At 46.7% G+C, this 19,096-nt stretch overlaps 1 protein-coding gene across 4 annotated transcripts; it reads right to left on the bottom strand.

The window, feature by feature from the left end:
- On the bottom strand, window positions 1–19,084 carry ZBTB37 (zinc finger and BTB domain containing 37). 4 transcript variants are annotated; one of them, XR_014226658.1, is made up of 5 exons: window positions 17,068–17,159; window positions 13,846–14,795; window positions 12,429–12,528; window positions 6,980–9,655; window positions 1–6,111 (listed from the first exon to the last, which is right to left on the bottom strand). XR_014226658.1 is itself a non-coding variant. In XM_082287282.1 (4 exons), the coding sequence occupies exons 2-4, from the start codon at window positions 14,766–14,768 to the stop codon at window positions 9,167–9,169; spliced, it is 1,512 nt and encodes a 503-aa protein (XP_082143408.1). In that variant the 5' UTR covers window positions 14,769–14,795; window positions 19,031–19,084; the 3' UTR covers window positions 1–9,166. The 4 variants fall into 4 exon arrangements, 3 of the variants coding, with proteins under 3 accessions (XP_082143408.1, XP_082143406.1, XP_082143407.1); XM_082287282.1 differs by lacking the exon at window positions 17,068–17,159 and adding an exon at window positions 19,031–19,084 and having other exon boundaries at window positions 1–9,655; XM_082287280.1 differs by having other exon boundaries at window positions 1–9,655.
- Window positions 19,085–19,096: the final 12 nt, after the last annotated feature.

Here is a 19,096-nt window from a genome sequence, read left to right as displayed (position 1 = left end):
GTGGGGCACAAGGTAAGGAATACGTTACTGCAAGAACATAGAGGTGCATGTTTTTCTCCTCCTAATTCAGTTTCTAAAATACCTTATTCGGAAAAGTCTCCTTTGGTACTCAGGATTGCTCTTGCCTGTCCTAAATGTCAGCCATGTTACGCACCAACACAAAAGAGCCATGCCTTATTTGAATGACAACCCTCCTCTCTTCCTTCCCAATATTCCTCACTGGCACTTGCCCTGTGACAACACAGCCCTGGAAGCTGTCTGGTGTCAGCTTTCTGCCCAGACCAGCGCCTTAGGGGAGCTCAAGGGATTAGTCTTAAGCAAAGAGTATGACAAAATTCTACTCTCAATCCCACCTGGGGTGCCTCCCCCAAAAGCACAACCCTGGCTTAGGAAACCTTCTAACACATGAGAAAAGTGCCTGCATGCCACCTACACCCTCCTTCCCTGCATCTCCAGTAGAGATCCAGGCTGCCCTATAAACAGCCTCTGCAAACAAACATCGACTGAAAGAACCCCCTGGGCTGGGGACAGCCACAGTGGGGGTGGGGCTTCCGAAATCCAATCTGTCAGCAGGAGAACTGTATAGTCCACTTCTTGTTAGTGTCAGCCACAGCTGCCACCCTCCTCCCACCGGCCTCTTGCAGCCAAGAGTCGTGTTCAGTTACCAATGGACAGGCAAGAAAGGATTCAAGAAAAGCTTCACAGTAATCCAGAGAGTTTCTTTAGACATGTAAACTCTCAGAAAATACTCTCGGAGGCACAAACCCCTGTATCAAACCAATGCCCAAGACACGTAGATGTATGTATGAGTGGAGCCCAGGGAAACCTCAAGAAACAGCTTGTAAAACTTGACCAAATGGGGAACCAATTAATTGGCATAATCAAGTTAAAATTTGTTTCTCTCAGACTAGTTTTGTGACTCCTCCCCCTGCCCCAGACTTAGTAATTTCTATTGGAATTCTAGTGGAAGGCATCCCTGCCCATGGCAGGGGGGTTGGAATAAGATGAGCTTTAAGGTCTCATTCAACCCGACCCATTCCATGATTCTGTGATTTGAGTACCTAATTTCAACTGTATTTTATCCTTTTATACTGCCACTTTCTGTACTTTATGACCAGAAGTAAATTAATCAATTCAACTTCATTTTTCATTTCTCATTAGTTTCAGTTTCATAGCCAATGGTATTGGGTCTGACTGCAAAGGTGATGGGAAGGTTTAAATAAATAAGCCTCATTGCAGTATAAAAATAATGCAGCCATTTCACCACAGATCTGAGGTGTTAAGAACATTAACAAAAACTAAGCTGAAAGTCTGCAAAAAAATTAATGCACTGATTTTTTTAAGTACTGCCTTAGGTAACTGCAGTAAAATAATCAGAATATGTCAGAATAAACAAGGAATTTACACAGCAGTATTTAAAAATACCTGAATATGTTTCAAAAGCTTAACTGATACAAACTAGGAAGCCCAGTAAAGCTGCCCATTTTACATGATAAAACTAAAAAAAAGTAACAAAAATACAGCTTGGTGCAGTCTAATGGAAACAGGAACTTGGAGGCTGCACTCTGCCAGGATGGAGATTTCCCAGCCTTTCTTGACAACCTGATCCAATGCTGTTTGACTGTACTCATGGTGAGATAATGTCTTATCATACCTAACCTGATTTTCCCTTGTATAAGCTGCTGCCTACTGCTGCCCCTCCTTCCACTGCGTGCCTTCAGGAAGGGTCTGGCTCCATCTTCTCTGCATCCTCCCCTGAGCTGTGGAGTTTAAATAGGATAAATGATATAGGTAAAGGAGAAAACACTGAAACAAAAACAAACTTCAGTTTACAACACTTGCTAGAAAACTAAGAAAATGGCACTTTGAAGGCTGGTACTGCCCTTTCCACCCTTCACTTCCCCCCCCCCTTAGTTCCTTCCAATGGAGTTTCTGAAATACTCACAGCAAATCTGTCCCCACAGGGGACTGACCCCTTTTCCTTCTTTACTATTCACAGCTGCAGCAGGAAAAATACTGGTGCTGCTCAGCTCTCATGTGCCAGGATAGGCATCTTTGGACACCTGTTTCACAAGGCAGCACTGTTTCCTGCGTGCTCCTGCCCCCATGCAGGTTCCAAACCCAGCATTTCCCTGCCCACAGCATCTACGGCATGCCAGATATACGCACTTCTTCTTCCCAGTGATGCTTTGCTGCTGTTCCACCTTTCTACCCATCCCTCTGTGCGGTTCCAGTGCCACCAGCCCCAGCCATGGCTGAAAACAGATAAGCTCTCTTCTTACTTCAGCTGTCTTCCTCCTCCCTAGAAGAAGCAGAGCTGCTGCCTAGCCTGCGGGACATGTTAGATGTGAATTTGTTCTTAGCACTTGCTAATTCCTTGGAAAGGTAATTATTCCCTGGCACAGAAAATCAGCAAGATCTTTTAACCCATTATTTCTTCCCACTGGTGACAGCAGAACATGAAGCTTCACAGAAGTTATTAACAATCCCCCAGCCACTTCTAGACATCAGTAAATAGCAACAGCTCATTTCCTAAATACATCAGTGGCTGGTTTTGTGGCTTCCTCCCCAGCTCCCAGCTGTGCCAGATCAGTCTGATTTGCTGTCTTCTCCCTTTTTATTTCTAGCTTTGCCAGAGTGTCCTTGTTTTATGACAAAACTATAAAGGACCATGAAGAACACCTTCAAAAGGCCCCACCATCCAACTTTACCCAGCAAGTTTCAAATCCTTTCAAGGCTACAACTCCCCAGCAGCACAAGCTCTAAAGTCTTACTTGTATCCATGTTTTTGTCACCAAAGACCTTTCAGATTTCCCACCTAAAAGAAGTTCCTCCTATTTCCAAGAGACATCATTTCACAAGCTGTAATACTTTGGTTTACAACTGGATTAAAATTAAATAAGAATAATGCTAAATGAGTTTATATTGAAACACTTTATATTTGTTTCTATATATGTATATACAGGTATGTGTGTGTGCACTCCCTAATGACAGCTAGAGGAAGCAAAAGTCATTCTCCAAAGGCTTCTACTCTTCCAACTAGCATGGTCAACTTTTCCATTGCAACAATTCCCTGTGCATAAAAGCTAATGAAGCACTGGAAGGTGCTGCTGGTTACCAGCTGGATCACACAGACATTCAGGAACAGAAAGACAATAAATTATAAGAAATAGTAGTAACTTGTTCACAGTTGGGATGAGGATAATGTTATGGGAAACCTGAATTGTCTACAGTTCCAGGAATAAAAAGCCAAAGGTCACTGAAGTTACAGATACACTGCAGTTAATCCTAAAAGCAAAGATCAGATCTGACACAAAGAAATGGCAGAAACCATGTGGAATTTCTCCCAGCAGCCTAAACTCTGGTACCATCAGATTCAGCAGAAAGCTTTCCAATACCTCCATCAAAATCAGAATTCATCCCGGGGATGCTCTGAGCACTGCCTCCATCTCACAATGCACATTCTCCCAAGTAGGAAGATTGCTTGAAGCCAACTCAATCCTACATCCAAAAGAAAATACTCCCAGCTCAAACATCACATTCAATCTCTCCTAATTCCCAGCCTCTGTGTTTTCCCGTGTTTGCCAAGCCAAAGGCTTTCAGCAGATGGAAATATTTTAGATGGTAGGACTCTTAAGGTAATTTTATAACCCACTTGAGTGGGTTCCAGGTTAGGAATAACCTAAATTTCCAGTAAGACTAACTGCAGCAAAACTTTGGTCTACTGCATTTTACTGGTTATAAAACAAAACAAAAAAACCCACAGCAAGTCTATTCCAAACCTACTCTATTCCAAAATGTTCTGGTAAACTTTAGTTTCAAGAAGCAGCCAGTACTGTTTGCATAGTTCTAACTTCTATTTGGTTACATATATATATACACACATACATACATATATATATATATATATATATATGTACATACACATGTACATATGTATTTAATATTAAAATATCCTTTAAATGACAGTGATTAAAATAAGAATTCTGAGCTCCTCTTTAGGCTCTTTAACTGCAGGTATTAAAACTCTGTGCATGGCCCTCACCTTGTGACAGGAATGATGCTCACCACAATTATTTTGCTATGGCAGTGGTTCCCAGACTTTTCAACTGCAGTTCCAGCCACAGGCTCAGCTCCCAGGGAAAACTCAAAGGCCAGACCTTGGAAAAAAGTCTGCTTGAATTACAGCTTCTTGACTTACAGAATAGTATGGGTTGGAAGGGACCTTTAGAGGTCATCAAGTCCAACTGTCCTGCTGTGAGCAGGGACTTTTCCCATCCCCAAAATATTTCCAGCAGAGCCAGAACAGCATTTGATGTCACTAATCTGCAGAAACATTTGGATGTTGGCACAGCTAAATTGGCAGGCATGTCATGGATCAAAGAGGAGAGTTTGGTAAAGTTTAAATAATTTTAAGTGCTATTTTTTGTTGGTTTTCAAGATGCCTGATCCCACTTATCTTCCAAGCCACCTTCCACCTAAATCAATGGCACCTTTGCAGCTGTCTTCCTATTTATATGTTGGATTCTGCAGGAGAGATTAAGTCAGCAGCAAATAAAAGCTACAACTCTGCTCTTGCAAAGGCCTTGTTAGGGCTGAATCACCCAAAAGTGTCAAGAACTCTGCTCCAAAACCAGACAGCTTGGAATCACTTCCTGAAATGGGCACCTCACAGTTAAGTGACATTCTTGCTGCAGAGTTGTGGGATGGAAACACAGCCATGGAGCTGTCACAAAATGACAGCAGGACAAGCAGGGAGAGCTGTCCTGTCCATTTATTTCAACCTTGAATTCAGAGAGGGCTGAAATCCTGGCTACATGCCCTCTGCACTGAGCCAGCCCCACGATGCTTTTCAGGAGGGCTACAGCTTGTTCCCAATGTTATTCCAGCTCTGGATAGTTGTCAGAAGGGAACAGGGTCAGTCACTGCTGACCTCTCTGGGTTTAAAACAGCAGCAGAGACACAACATGCTTTCTGTTCTTTCTGCCTTTCAGGCACCCAAATTAAAGTTAAATTATACAGATCACAGCTTGAGAATATTGTAGAGAAGATGTAGGAAAGTCCAAGGACTGAACCTGATGGTGGACAATGCTGAGAGGACAAGGAGGGACTGCCCATTTCCACCGGCTGCTCTGGCTCTCACCGGGCTATCCCTGGATCTTACTAAGTTAGCTCTAAGCATGTTCTCAGCCTCCTGTAACAAATTCACATTCCATAAAGCCTCTCATTTATCCCCCTCTAGCTGCTGGAAATACAAAGCACAATTTGTTTTCACATCCTCCCATTGCATTTTGGCCTTCTCCCTTTACTAGCTTCACATTAGTCATCCTCCTGAGACGAAGAGGTTTAGCTTTTCTCCAAAGCAGCAACACAGTATTAACACAATTCTTGTTATTTTCACAGCTATTCACAGGGAACCTGGCAGCAACAGGCAACAGCCGTGGCAACTGTCACATCACTTGGCTGAGACTTGGCACCAGGGCTTGCTGCAGGCTTAAGGAGATAACTACAACTCTTCACATTTGGGAGGTGAGTTCTTTGAGAGCAAAGAACTAAGAAATGTGTCCACCTCCAAGAAAGCAAACTGTAAAACCAGAGTGTGTTCTCCCTGTTGCCTGAGGCAAGAAAACAAATGGGTTAGTAAGCCCTAACTCTAAAGCAGACAAAAATGTTACGTACAGAGGTATTAAAACACGAGAGTTCTCTTCACATCCTCCTTAAATCACAGTCGAAATCACAGTTTTGGCAGAAAAAGATGCAGCTAGACGTGGGAATGCAAAGCTGTGCCTCAACCCATCACAGAAGCATTTGCACTTGAAAGTTGGCATCTGATTCTCCACAGCTTTGGCGCAACTGTCAAGCGCCACACCAACACAGAGGCAACAGAACACAGTATCATTCTGTTAGGGAAAGAACCTCTAAGTAACTACACCACTGCCAGAAAATTCACATGAGGTTTCTCCATACCGTACATGACCTCCGACTCCTTTTTTCTTGAACCTTGGTCTCATCTGCACTCAGGAAGTCAACCACTGAAAGAAATGTTTAATAACAATTCCTTCAGAACTGGTTCCATTGTCTAGTGAGGATGGGCCTGAACTGGTTTCAGCACTGTTCAAGAAATATTAGACATCATGATTCCCACACATACATACACATACATTAAATGTACAGAAACAATATCAAAATGATTCCCACTACCATACCTTATACTGACTCTAGCTACAAGCTATAAACTTCACCTCAGCAAGGCCTGGGCAAGAATATTGGCTCTTTGCATGCAATCAGAAATGACCATTTATACAGTGGCAACCTCTGCACAAAAAAAAACCCAAAAACGAAAACAAAAGCAAACATAAAGGAGGAAAAAAATAAAAACCTTTCACAAGCTTTGTTTTCAGCCTAGTAAAGTATGAAGGACCAATTTTATGGTTTTCACTAGGCCACTTGAAGTAGTGAATCAGCAAACAGGATGCACTGTTGGCATCCTGTACTGTTTGGATGCTCCTTCGTTCACAGTATTGATACAGTAAAACAAAAACCTGCTCAAGAAACTCACAGCTATGCCATGGGAACAAAGGCATTCACCATTTTATGTCAGCCCTTCTTCACTACGGTTGCCATCTGTCTCAGAAAAATGTTGCTTGTGTAGCAGTTACTGCACCTTCCCCCTTTTCTTCACAGCAAGCTTAGCAGGGAAACTTTCCCACTGTATTTTTATATAATATATGTATATAAATAATTTTACGTTTTTATAGTTTGGTAGTATTCTTTTAAAATTTCTATTTTAAAACACTTAAAAATCTTTTAAGCAACTAAAGTAACTTTTGATGCTCTCTAGTGTGAACAGGATAAGATTTCAAAGTTTTTAACTATTTTTTTCATTTTTGGTAACTTCAAAAGCTATGACTAAAGCAGCACATCTCCACTCCTCCCCACACCTTGACTGGAACAAAACCTACCTTGGCCCCCCTCTCACCTCATCCTCTGCCACTGCTCTCTGGCAACCTCACTGTTTTGGTACCATGCTGTTTGAACTTTGTCAGGAAACCTGACGGAGCTGGTTGTTTGGGTGCCAAATCACTCCTTGTGTGATGGATGCCCTTGACAGGAGAGGAGGAAGAAGGGACAGAAGGAAAATGGAGGTGAAATATCAATTTTCCTGTTTGAAATGGTCAGTGAAATGGTACTTTGCAGGTACCCAGCTCAGAACACCTGCAAAGGTTCCTCTTGTAGGAGCACATCCCTGTTACACATGATACTGGCACCGAGCCCTTCCCCACACACAAAAACACATCAGAGCCACACCTCTTTTTGAGAGAGAGATGGGAGGAACAGTGAGACCCCTCACACATAAAAAAGTCTACAAAGCAAGGCAAGAATATATTGCCCTTCTCCAAATTATTCCCTCCAAAGGGGCAGGAAAATGATCCCGAGTACCAACTGGCAGATGGAGAAAGCAAGGGCTGGAGACATTTCCATGTGCCCAAAACTGCAGTCAGACTGCAGGTCAAGCTTTATTGTCACTTGGTCAGTCTCCTGCCTGCTAAGCCCCCCTCATCCAGCTTTCTTGCTGAAGCAAGATGAGGTGTATTTCTTTCCCAATGTCTCCTTGTTCCTCCCATCACCTTAAGGTTCAGAACTTCACCCTTCCTTATCATATACACATTATACATCCTCAAGAGAACTCCTTCACCAAACCTGATATGCACAACCTGTCATTCATTCCACCTCTCCATCATGGACAACTTGGCATCAGAACTAGAGAAAACTCTTAAAATATTGCATATTTTTTAAAGAAAAGATGTCAGGATATTTGCACTTATCTACCTGTCCCATGCTTTTCTGGTTATGAACCACGTAAGCCCGTGCAAACACCTACAATACACACGCAGGCATGTCTCTCCAGGTTTGCTAAACTTGCTCTAAACATCAGAGCTACTCAGAATACAAAAATGTTAAGTCCATGCAAGGGGACAGAGTTGTGATTGCTCTAGGAACACTTATCTTTTAAGTCTCCTGAACTGTTATAAGGAAATAGAATAGGGTTCTCTTTTTGCATTTCGTTGATAAAAAAGTTATCAAACTAGTTTGTAGAAACAGGTTTAAAAGCAACCACCTGCGATTGCTCGGCTGTGACAACAGCATTGCAGTATTTCCATATCCTGTATTGCTGTTCTAAAAGATCAAGTCGAGGGGGGAGCAGGGGTGAAGGAGGACTTTGGTAGCCAGCCTCTAACTCTGCAATTCAGCCACTCCAGAAAATCTCTTCCTAACCCTCGGTAACACCTGAAGCACAGCAGTGCTCCAGCCAGGACGTCAGAATGCTCTGAGCTCTCCAGAGCAGAGCACCAGCAGAGGACAACCTCCTCTGGAAGACCCCTCCAGCCCTTCTCCCAATGCATCAGAGTCTCAAGCAAACCTCACAGCTGCTAAATTCCACTCTCAGCAGCTGAAGTGCTTCCTTCACATTTTGCCGACCTCTGGAATACCACTTTGTAGCTGTGCCCACTTTAACAAGGGGCACCAGGGCTGCATGCCTGGAACAGGCAAGCCCAAAGCCCTAAAATAACAGTTTAAATAAAAATGTAAAGAGACACACCAAAAATAAGACAGGGATAAATACGCTCGGGCAAGGCAGGTTCCACCAGGACAGTCTATTTGTTTTCTTTACTGTGGCAACTACTTGGGGAAGGGAGAAAGGCAACAGCCCCCTGCCCCTGCTCTCCCCTTGAGTGGGAGCAGTGGATATGGCTCTGTGGCTGAACCCGGCACTGCCGGCGGGACGCCCTGCTGGGCCACAGCGCTGTCCAGAAATACAAATGACTGCTTGTCCCAGATCACTACAGAACAGTAAAAAAATTTAAAATCCTGTCGATCCCTGAATAAGAAGCTGATAGACACAGTTGTTCTGTTTTTCTCCAAGAGGAGGAGGAATAAGGGAGAAAAACATTTAACAGTCTATGGGTGTGTGTGTGTGGGTGTGTGAGAGGAAGAGAGAGATAGAGAGAGAAAGATTTTTCTATTTTGGCAACATCTTGGGAGCTTCTTTCTGTTCAGTGGTGGCATTGCACTAATTACAGTACCAGCCTGCCAGGTTGGTGCTGACTCTTTAGAGCCAAGAATGGGAAGACGGTCCTTTCTCCCAGGACTCCACAGCTGCATTTCAATCCGGCCCAGTTGTGGACACAGATCCCTGTGCTGTCTCCCCCACTGCCACAGTCTCCTCCTGTGGAGGAGACTCCTCCTCTGCCTGCCCCCGGGACGTGACAGTCGTCTCAGGGGAGATGCTGTGGGGCCCCTCCAGGGGCAAACAGCCAGGGTGGTTCTTGCGAAAGTGCTGGTTGAGGATGGCCTGGAAAGGGAAGCTTTTCCCGCACACATGGCAGTGGAAGGGCTTGTTGCCCGTGTGCTTGCGGATGTGATATTCCAGCTGATCCTTGCGGGTGTACTTCTTCCCACACATGCGGCAGACAAAAGGTGTGATGCCCATGTGGAGCCGCATGTGCCGGTCCAGGCTACCCTTCTGGTTGAAGGATTTGGCGCAGTAAATACATGTGAGCCGTGGGTTGTAGCGGAACCAGCGCTCTGAAACCTCCTGCTCCCGCAGATATTCCACATAACCGCTCACTCCAAGCATGGTGGATTCCTCCCCCTGCCAAAGAAATAGCATAGATTTAAAAACCAAGCAACCTAAAACAAGTTGCAGAGAAGATCAGGCCCAGGTTCCGACAGTAAAACGTGCCAAACCTCGAAATCAGCAGCACTAATGTCTGCAGCCCCAAGCACACATTAAAGTGCTTAACTGAAGACAAACGTTGAAGACAAACGAGCAATCAATTAGAAACCACTACTACAGAGGCCCCTTCTGCCAAGCCATTCCCTGGATCTGGCGGAAAAAAAGACAGCCCTTGACACAAGGGCGCTTGGCCACTGTCTTAGGTTACAATGTAAGATGTAACCAAAAGTATGATATCACCATCTTCTTCATAAACTGTTAAAAACAGGTGGGGCAGTGTTCTTTATCTCTTCCATGACACATCCCTGATAACTCCCTCCTTCTGTTAATGGGCCATCAAGTCTCACTGCCTGACTCATAAAATTACATCATCCCATTGTGAGATGTTCTGCTCAGAGGGAGGAACCAAGCATTCCTACCTGGATATAATCTGAGGTTTGGAACACCACAGGCAGCCTTGCCTACTGAAGCCCCAGAGTACAAGAGCTCCTTAACCACCGCTGGACCTTCAGAAGAAGACCAGACCCTTCTACAGGAAGACCGCTTCAACAGAAGCGCATCTATCACTTCAGGAAGACCGCAGCCACCATTTAATCGGACTGCTACCACCACCCTGACCGACAGAGTGTATCCTGACTCTGTCAGTTTAAGCCAGTGTTTCTGTATTATTGCCTTTATCTTAGTTTTCCTATTAAATTGTAATTCTGACTTGGGATCTCCCACTGATTTGCTTTCAAACTAGTACCAATTCAGTTGTGGACCACGTGTCAACACTTGTTACTTTTTTTAAAATTTGTGCCAGTTTTATTAAAACACTTGAGTGTATCACCTTCTGTTTTCCTTACTAAGAGTCAAAAAAAAGAAGCCAATTGATGAGCTTGCAGTAAAACAAAGGGGGAGCAAACCACAAATTGTATCTGAAAGTTCAGGTGTCATTTTACACAGGTTTTTATTCAGGAGAATAAATGAATAAAATGAACTTAGGGTTCATTTTATAATGTGTCACATTTGCCTGCCTGGCTGTGTAACCCATCCCAGCCCAATGGCATCGCAGGCAAGGATGCGCCTGACCCAGCTCGCACAGCAAGGACTCCTCCGTATTTTCTGAAGCCACACAGACAAACAGCCAAGGGCAACCTGAACCACAAGCCTGGTCTCAGGACAGACGCTTCTGGCCATCACATTCAGACTGAGCAGAAACAGACCAACACCAGAATGCTTCTGTGTTGGAAATGCACTGTTTACTCTCCCAGTGCTGCTTCCCAGTGATGCCAAATGTGGAGAAGCAAACCAGTGTAACAGCAGGAGGGTATCTCCTCCACCAGCCAGGGCTCTGAAGGCATGAGCAGCAGTGTACCTGTCCCAGGTGCTGCTGAATCCAGCTGTACAGGCATAGGGAAACTGCTCAGGACTAAAGGAGATACACAAAGCTCTGGTTCTTCCTTTCAACTCTACCATTGCCATTGGGCAGGGATCACAGGCAGGCTATTTTACTATGTATATGGCAATGCCAGGAAAATCAAAGGTGATGATATTTCCCCATGGTGTGTAAAGCCTAAGGTTTCATGTTTGGGGCTGTCTCACAATGAAGAAATAAGAGCAGCTTTTCTGTAGGCAGAGCTAAAATTGCTTAATAAGTCACATTTCCCCTAGAGGGTTGGTTTGACCTGAAATTTTCTCAGTGTCTTCTGAGGACACAAAACAAAGCTTAGCAAAACAGGAACAAAAAGGTATCTGTTGTTTTATGGAAGCATCTAACAAAGTCAGCAGACAGCAATCACAGTTTTTTCCCCCTTGCTTCACTTGGTCTTACTCAAGGGCAAAGCAGCCTAGTATCTCCTTACCCACTTCCAGCCAAGTCCTTTGCTTACGCACTAACACATTCCCTACCTGTCAGGCTCACAAGAGTCCTTCTGCACTGTGTTGGCTGACACACTTGCACTACAGTGGCACTGTGACACTAACTGGATGCAACAAAATTAGACCAAAATGATAAGGCCCAGGTATTATTGCCGTGTCCCACTTTGCTGCACTCTACAGCCCACTGCCCTCCCACTTCTGTGCATCTCTCCCTCCTACCCCAAAACTGTGCCCAAGGAAGCAGAGAATTCAGAGCTCCTTTATGTTGCAAATTCTGCTGTGCAACAGTCACTTGGAGAAGAGACAGAGACCTCTGTAAAAATCCACAGCTCTTTGACACTCCACCCAGAAAGGTTTATTGGTGTAGTGCCTAGAGGGCTTTTGGGAATGGTTTTGGTACCAGCATAGAAAGGTTCAGCTGTTGTCACCTGTCTTCCACAGAAGCCAAGCCACACCTCCTCCCTCTGCTCAGGCATTTGCTGCCAGTGTTTGAGGGCAGAGCCAGCTCTGCAGGCAAATGGGGTTTCTCCTCAGGAGTTGGTGGCCTGCCCAAAATAAGGGTGGATATTTATGCCCTCAAACAACAAGAGAAACTCCTTGTGTTTTCCAGGTACCTGACCAAAATCCCAAATAACAGACAGAATCAGTTATAAATCGTACATGGCCAGCACATGTTCTCCTGTGAGCAAGTAAATCCCTTGCCAAAGTAAAAAGTCCTTGTACCACACTCATTATTGCTTGCAAATATAAAATATGACACACTTCATCACAACACAGTCTCCTTCACCTTCAAGCCAACATTTATTCGCAAACTTCTTGATCTGCCTACCTGGGAACTGGGCTGCTTGGGCTCATCCATCCGCCCGGGAGACTCGCTTTTTGATCTGTACCGCTCAGTCACAGCAACCATGCTGCCAGAAGGACTAAATCTGTGGGGTGGGGGAAGAGTGTAAATGAAATTTTTAATGGGCATCAGGTCACTACAGTGTTTAGAACAAGTGATGAGCAATAGAAGCACCTGTATAGCATCTTTTCATCCTCATCAGCTAACACACTGGAGGTGGAACAGTGCAAGTATAATGGAAAAACCAAATCATACCGGTCTATGGTTTCAGTCTAAACATCTGAAAAATAAAACCAAGTCATCTGGCTTCCAGTTCAGCAACAGAGTGCGGTTGCTATCATGAGTAAACCAATATGGGCCTGGTGACTCAGGAACTGTACAGTAGGACAGAAACCATTTCTCAGAGGACACCTCTCCTCCAACACCCACACCCTCCTCCTCCATTCCCAGTGTGAAACACAAGGGATGTGATGGACTGCAGGTGGGAAACAGAGCATACAGACTGCAGTGCAGAAAGAGATATGGAAGTAGGAAAGCATCGCTCTCCAAGGGCCAGCTCAAGATTGTTCCCACTGATTGATTTATTAAGTGACAAGTGACAGAATATCCACTGCTTCCAGGTAGCTGTTTCCCCATGGGATTGAGCTAGAAGAGAGGCAGATGTGAAGGGAAATCCCAGAATTACAACCCCTCAAATACAACAGACCTGCCCTTTATCAAATCCATTCTCTGGCCTGAGCCTAGGGCAAGAAAGCAAATGCTGGAGGGGAAGGAGATGGATGGAGAATCCAAACACAGCAGATTTCACCACTCATTTGCAACAAAGGCTTTCTGCTCTCTCATATAAATCAAAACAACAGCGGACGCCACGGGGTTCCCACTTCAACTCTCTCAGAAGACGTAAACCCAGGGCCCACTGCTGTCGTGGGCCACCGGGAAGACCTTGCCCTAGAGCTGGTGTGTGGCTTGTTTCTCAGCCAGAACCATCCCGAGATTACAGGCCAGAAGGCACCAGTGCAATGGCACTTTGTGTAACACATATTGTATATGACCTAATTAATCCGAATGCAGAGTCTGGTATCTACTGAGGCTGAACTGAACATCTTCTTTAAACAAAAATCCCACCTCAGCTGAAACACCGAGAGGTAGAGATCCAACCTCTAAGAGCTAATAAGTAATTTCCCACTGGAGAGCCTGGTCTGATCACTACCCAGCCAAAATAGTATTACCCAAACTGGATACACCTCCTAACACCAGGTAAAAACCCTTGGGCTCTTACGCTTAAGATGGCCACAGGAAACAGAAAAAGTAAATGTTCCAAAGTGACTGACCCAGCCAAGTCACAATCTTGCAAAACTTCCTCTTACAGCAAAGGTGAGTAATTAGGTTAAAGAAAACTCACCTGTCGATCTCACTGCTGGTTGGCCTGACCACTTTGGTTCCAGAGGACCCTAAGGCAAAAGCCTCCTGACCCAGCGATCCATGGCCCGTGGTGTCGATTACCATGGCCGTGACCTCCTCAGCGCTGCTCCCATCTTCTCCTGAGGGCTGGTGCTCTGTCCCCAGCCACTCCTCCAGGTTTTCTGTCTTAATGCGCACTCCTCCCAGCACCCGCATGTCCTCGTCGTTCCGTGCCCCGCGCTCTCCCATTCCCGTCTCAACGTACCACTGTCCTGCTCTGTTAATCCGCAGGATGGGCTCCCTGCCTTCCACATCTGAACTCTGCTCGATTATCTGGGGGCTGGTGGACTCCTCAGGTGGGCTGAGCTCCCGAATATCCAGCACTGTGCTAACCTGGCCCAGGCGACTCCCCTTGGGGGTGTTGTGACGTGGGCTCAGGGAACGGTTTAGATTTGGCGTCACCCGGTGAGACTCGGGTGGTCTCTCCTGATGCTTTGTCCTGGTCTGGCTCAATTCCACTTCCACCTCCGCCACATTAATTTTGAAATGAATCCCCTCAAGGATCTGTGTGCATTTGTCTATGATGTGCTGCATCTGCAAGAAACTAGCAGCTGTCAGGTAACTGATGATGTCAGCCAGCTGCAGACATATCCTGCCAGTGTAGCAAAAGGAGAGTAGCTGCTCAAAAACAGAAGGGTTCTTGATGACAGAGATGGACACGGTGCTCATCTCATTCAGGGACATGTGGTCACGGAAGTAGGGCGAGCTGGCAGCCAGCACCACCTTGTGCGCACGGAAAGCCTGGCCCTGCACATTGACCACGATGTCACACAGCCGACCCTGCATGCGCAGCTGGTTCAGGTGGCTCAGGACAGAGTTACTGAAGTCAGGAATCTCCAGCTGAATGTTCCCACTCTTCTCCATGGCTGTCCCAGCTGCAGGTGCACGACTCTAGTGGAAAAGAGGGAAAAGATCCCATCATTAGCAGAGCAAATCATTTGAATTTAGAACATTTTTCACCTTCTTCCACATAGTTTGAAACACTGGAGTTTTTAGAGACCTTCCTCACCCACTGAATTGCCACACACCTGGCAGCAGCTCTGTCACAAACGAGTGTGTTTGAGACCACTTAAAAAAGCATCAAAAAAGCTCTCTGATCTCTCCATGCTATGCATCCCCCGACATAAGAGTTCTGCTAAACCAGTCCCGGGCAGATCTCCATTCCCTGTGGCTTCAGCATGCAAAACACTTTGTTCTGCCAGCCTCAATAAAAGCGCATCTACATGTAAAAAGAACATTAAAAATGGCACAGGGACTAAAAATAGGCACCTGATTGCATAATGGATTAAAATACTCACCACTTATACCTTCTAAGCACTCTGAAAAGGGAAAGTACTAAGGAAAGCTCATTTGTAAAACAGGAACTGAGAAGGAGACACCAGGACTTAAATCCTCCTGAGACTTTTGAAAAATTGGCCAGCACACATTTGACCTGAAGGCATCCTAAGTGCCTTGTTAACCTGAGATATCCATCATATATGGCACTTCTGACATGTGCCAGAAAATATATAACAGGAAGGTGAAAAAAAAAGCTGCAACCCAGGAGAGCTCAGAGGGCTCAATCAGGATCACTTTTGAAGGGTCCCAAGAGAAATCACTTTGGTCATCACTAAGTTCCCATCCTGGCCATACCCTAAGTCAGTAAATCCTGGACTCTTTCCCAAGTAGAATAATAATGGGACTGTTCCACTTGGGCTACAATTCACAACAGTGCCGCTCTGCTTGGGTTGCAGTCCAGGTAAATGGTTTACCCAGGCTATACATGGCTCATCCCTTGTTTCCCACCTTGGCTGGGATGTTCCTTGTTGTTCCCACCTTTACCACACAAGAGCTCCTGCTAGGCTCAGGGAGCACCTCTCGGCCCAGCTGGTGCAGTCGGGGGATCCTTCACCACTCAGCCGAATCCACCAAGGCTTATCAGGAGACTCTGAGATCTCAGAGCAAGGCTGGGGAGGGGGGCTGGGGGACGCACCACCACATCACCACATTTCATTTTGGCAAAGTTTGAAAAGAAGCCCTGACCATATATGGTAAAAATTTGGAATGAACGAAAGTTAGATGTCAACCCATCCAAAAAGGAAAAAAAAAAGGAAAGTAAATAAGCCTGTTAAAGTCCATTGATGGAATGAGCAGCTTCCAAGCTGGATAGCATCTGAAGTGTGGATTAAGCAGAGTCCTGCAGATGTCAAAACCATTTCAGAAAGGCTGGGAATGCCAAGGCTCACAGTGCCGACTCTGAGGAATCTCTGAATCGAAGGGATTGGCACTCAGAAGAGCATGTGTGCCTTTCGAAGACTTTTTATTTGGAATTTATGAACATTGCAGCATAGCATATAGTCCATATGCCCAAGCAGGCTTTGTGCAAACTTGGCAAACTCAGTTACTATACATGAAGCTGCAGGACAGCCTGTCAATCTTGTGGAGTTGTGCCATGAGATTTCTAAGTGGTGGGATGGCTGTGTGTCCCTGTGTGTCAGATTGGAGTGCACAAAGCTTCACAAGGTGCAGCTGAACAGTGCCAGGTCTTAAGGCTTCTTCTCTCCTTCCCCTGTTACAGAATCCCAGAATGATTTGGGTTGGAAGTGACCTTAAAGCCCATCCAATTCCACCCCCTGCCATGGGCAGGGACACCTTCCACTATCCCAGGTTGCTCCAAGCCCCGTCCAACCTGGCCTTGGACACTTCCAGGGATCCAGGGGCAGCCACAGCTTCTCTGGGCACCCTGTACCAGGACCTCACCACCCTCACAGGTAACAATTTCTTCCCAATATCCAACCTAAACCTATTCTCTGGCAGTGGGAAGCCATTTCCCCCTCAGTCCTGTCACTCCATCCCTTGTAAATAGTCTCTCTCTATGTTTCCTGTAGGCTCCCTTCAGGCACTGGAAGGCGACAATTAGGTCACCCTGAAACTTCTCTTCTCCAGGCTGAACAGCCCAAATTCTCTCAGCCTTTCCTCACAACAGAGCTGCTCCATCTCTCTGATCATCTTGGTGCCTTCTCTGGAGTCGTTCCAACAGCTCCATGTCCTTCCCTATCTTTAGGAGAAAGCAACAAACCCCACAAAAATCAGGGAACCACAGTGCACAGGTCTGTGCCAACACAGTTGGGAGTAGAACATCAACTGCATAGAACAAGGGGAAATAGAAAACCCGACATCTTACCTGGAGTGCTGTGAGTTACATGCAGTGGGAAGGAAATGGGGGTGCTGCCTTATTTTTTTCCCTCTGATGCAGTAAGAAGGTCTGAAAACTTGTTGCCCCCTTCCCCTTTAGGAGGTAAAAAGAAAGAAAAAATGAAACGCCAAGGAATTGCGTTCTCCCAAGCATTGTTGTGAACATCAAGCTTTGTCATTCTTGGTTTTGCTGGAGGATCTAGCAGCAGGATTAGCTCACTACCTTCCCAAAACACCTTTTCCTAAAGCAATAAGCCTCAGAGCACGCTCTCAAGGAAGGCAAGGGTGAAACACCCCTGCCAAGGCCATGAGCACCCAGGGAGGCAAGAGGGAAGCAGCGGTTGAGCTTGGGATATACAGAAAGAGAAGGGAAAAAACAATCATCAGACCTTAACTGCTGAGCATGGCTGGGTACAGCTGTGGTCAGAAGTCAGCTGCTCCCCAGGGAGCCCAACAAATTATCTGTGAGCTCCTGCTCCGAAGACAGGGAAAATCCATCTACTCTTTATGACCCACAGAGCTCTGCTCACCTCAGTGTCAAGGAACCTGTGTGTTACGATCCCCTCAGAGGCTGGGGAGAGGGAATCTGTCTTTTGGTTCAAACTACCCTGTCAGAGGCTGATTTCTGCCCCTCTGAGTAATGGAACCTCTCATCAGCTTCTGCACTCAGCCACAGGGCAATGACATTCTGATTTCTCTCTCCTCTGGGAAGTCTGTCACCTCCACCCACCTTTACCTGCAGGCTGAGCTGAGTCAGCACAGGGCACACACTGAGACAATGCCATTTTTAATGCAATTTGAAGCGACACCAGCTGAGACTTGGACTTGACTTATCTCAGCAAATGCCTTCCAGCCTGTGAGGTAGCTACTGGGAGTGGGTGGAATTCTTGATCCATCAGGTAAGAAGCAGAGACAGATCACCCAGCAGATAATGTCACCCTGGGAGCTGCACTGAAAACCCTCAGCTTTTGGGTTGAGATTTACCGTGACTGGTCAACTTCTCGGAATCATTGAATATCCTGAGCTGGAAGGGACCCAAAAGGACCACTGAGTCCAACTCCTGGCCCTGCACAGACACCCCAACAATCCCACCCTGTGCCTGAGAGCACTGTCGAAACGCTCCTGGAGCTCTGGCAGCCTTGGGGCCAAGACTGTTCCCTGGGGAGCCTGGTCAGTGCTCGACCACCCTCTGGGGGAAGAACCTTTTCCTGATATCCAGAGTAAACCTCCCCTGACATAGCTCCAGCCGTTCCCTGGGTCCTGTCCCTGGTGTCAGAGAGCTACTTAGAATCCTAGAATGGTTTAGGTTGGAAGGGACCTTAAAGCCCATCCCGTTCCACCCCCTGCCATGGGCAGGAACACCTTCCACTATCCCAGGTTGCTCCAAGTCCCATCCAACCTGGCCTGCAGGTAAAGGTGGGTGGGGTGACAGACTTCCCAGAGAAGAGAGAAATCAGGATGTCATTGCCCTGTGGCTGAGGTGCAGAAGCTGATCCAAGGGATCCAGGGGCAGCCACAGCTTCTCTGGGCAACCTGTGCCAGGACCTCACCATCCTCACAGGTAACAATTTCTTCCCAATAAACCTACTTGGCTACTTGCACATTACAACGGGACTGCCAACAACTATAAAACCAAATGTAACTCTAAACTGGGACGAGCCGCGGTAGCTTCTCGCCCGTCCCCGCCCCGCCCGCAGGATCCGGTTCACAGATCCCGGTGTCTCCCCGCCTCATCGCTCCCGGACCCTCGTGCCGCGGGGCCCGCGGCTCGTTCTGACCCGTGACAGCCGCGCCGGGTCCCCAGATGGGGGGTGCGCGGGGCGGGCGGGGCAAATCTCCCCCAGCCCCCGCCCCTCCCACCCTTGGCCCCGCGAGGCGGAGGCCGCGCTCCCGCCCCTCCGCGTCCCCGGGGCCCCGGGCTACCCCGCCCGCCCCTCCCGGCCCGGCCTCACCTGCCGGGGGTGGGAAGAGCCCGCAACGCCGGCCCGGAAACGAAACGCGCCAGCGCGGGCCGCGCC

Source organism: Coloeus monedula, assembly GCF_965178545.1.
Source record: "Coloeus monedula genome assembly, chromosome: 9".
Taxonomy (NCBI): domain Eukaryota; kingdom Metazoa; phylum Chordata; class Aves; order Passeriformes; family Corvidae; genus Coloeus; species Coloeus monedula.
The sequence above is the reverse complement of the archived record's forward strand: the minus strand, read 5'-3'. Positions and strand labels throughout refer to the sequence as shown.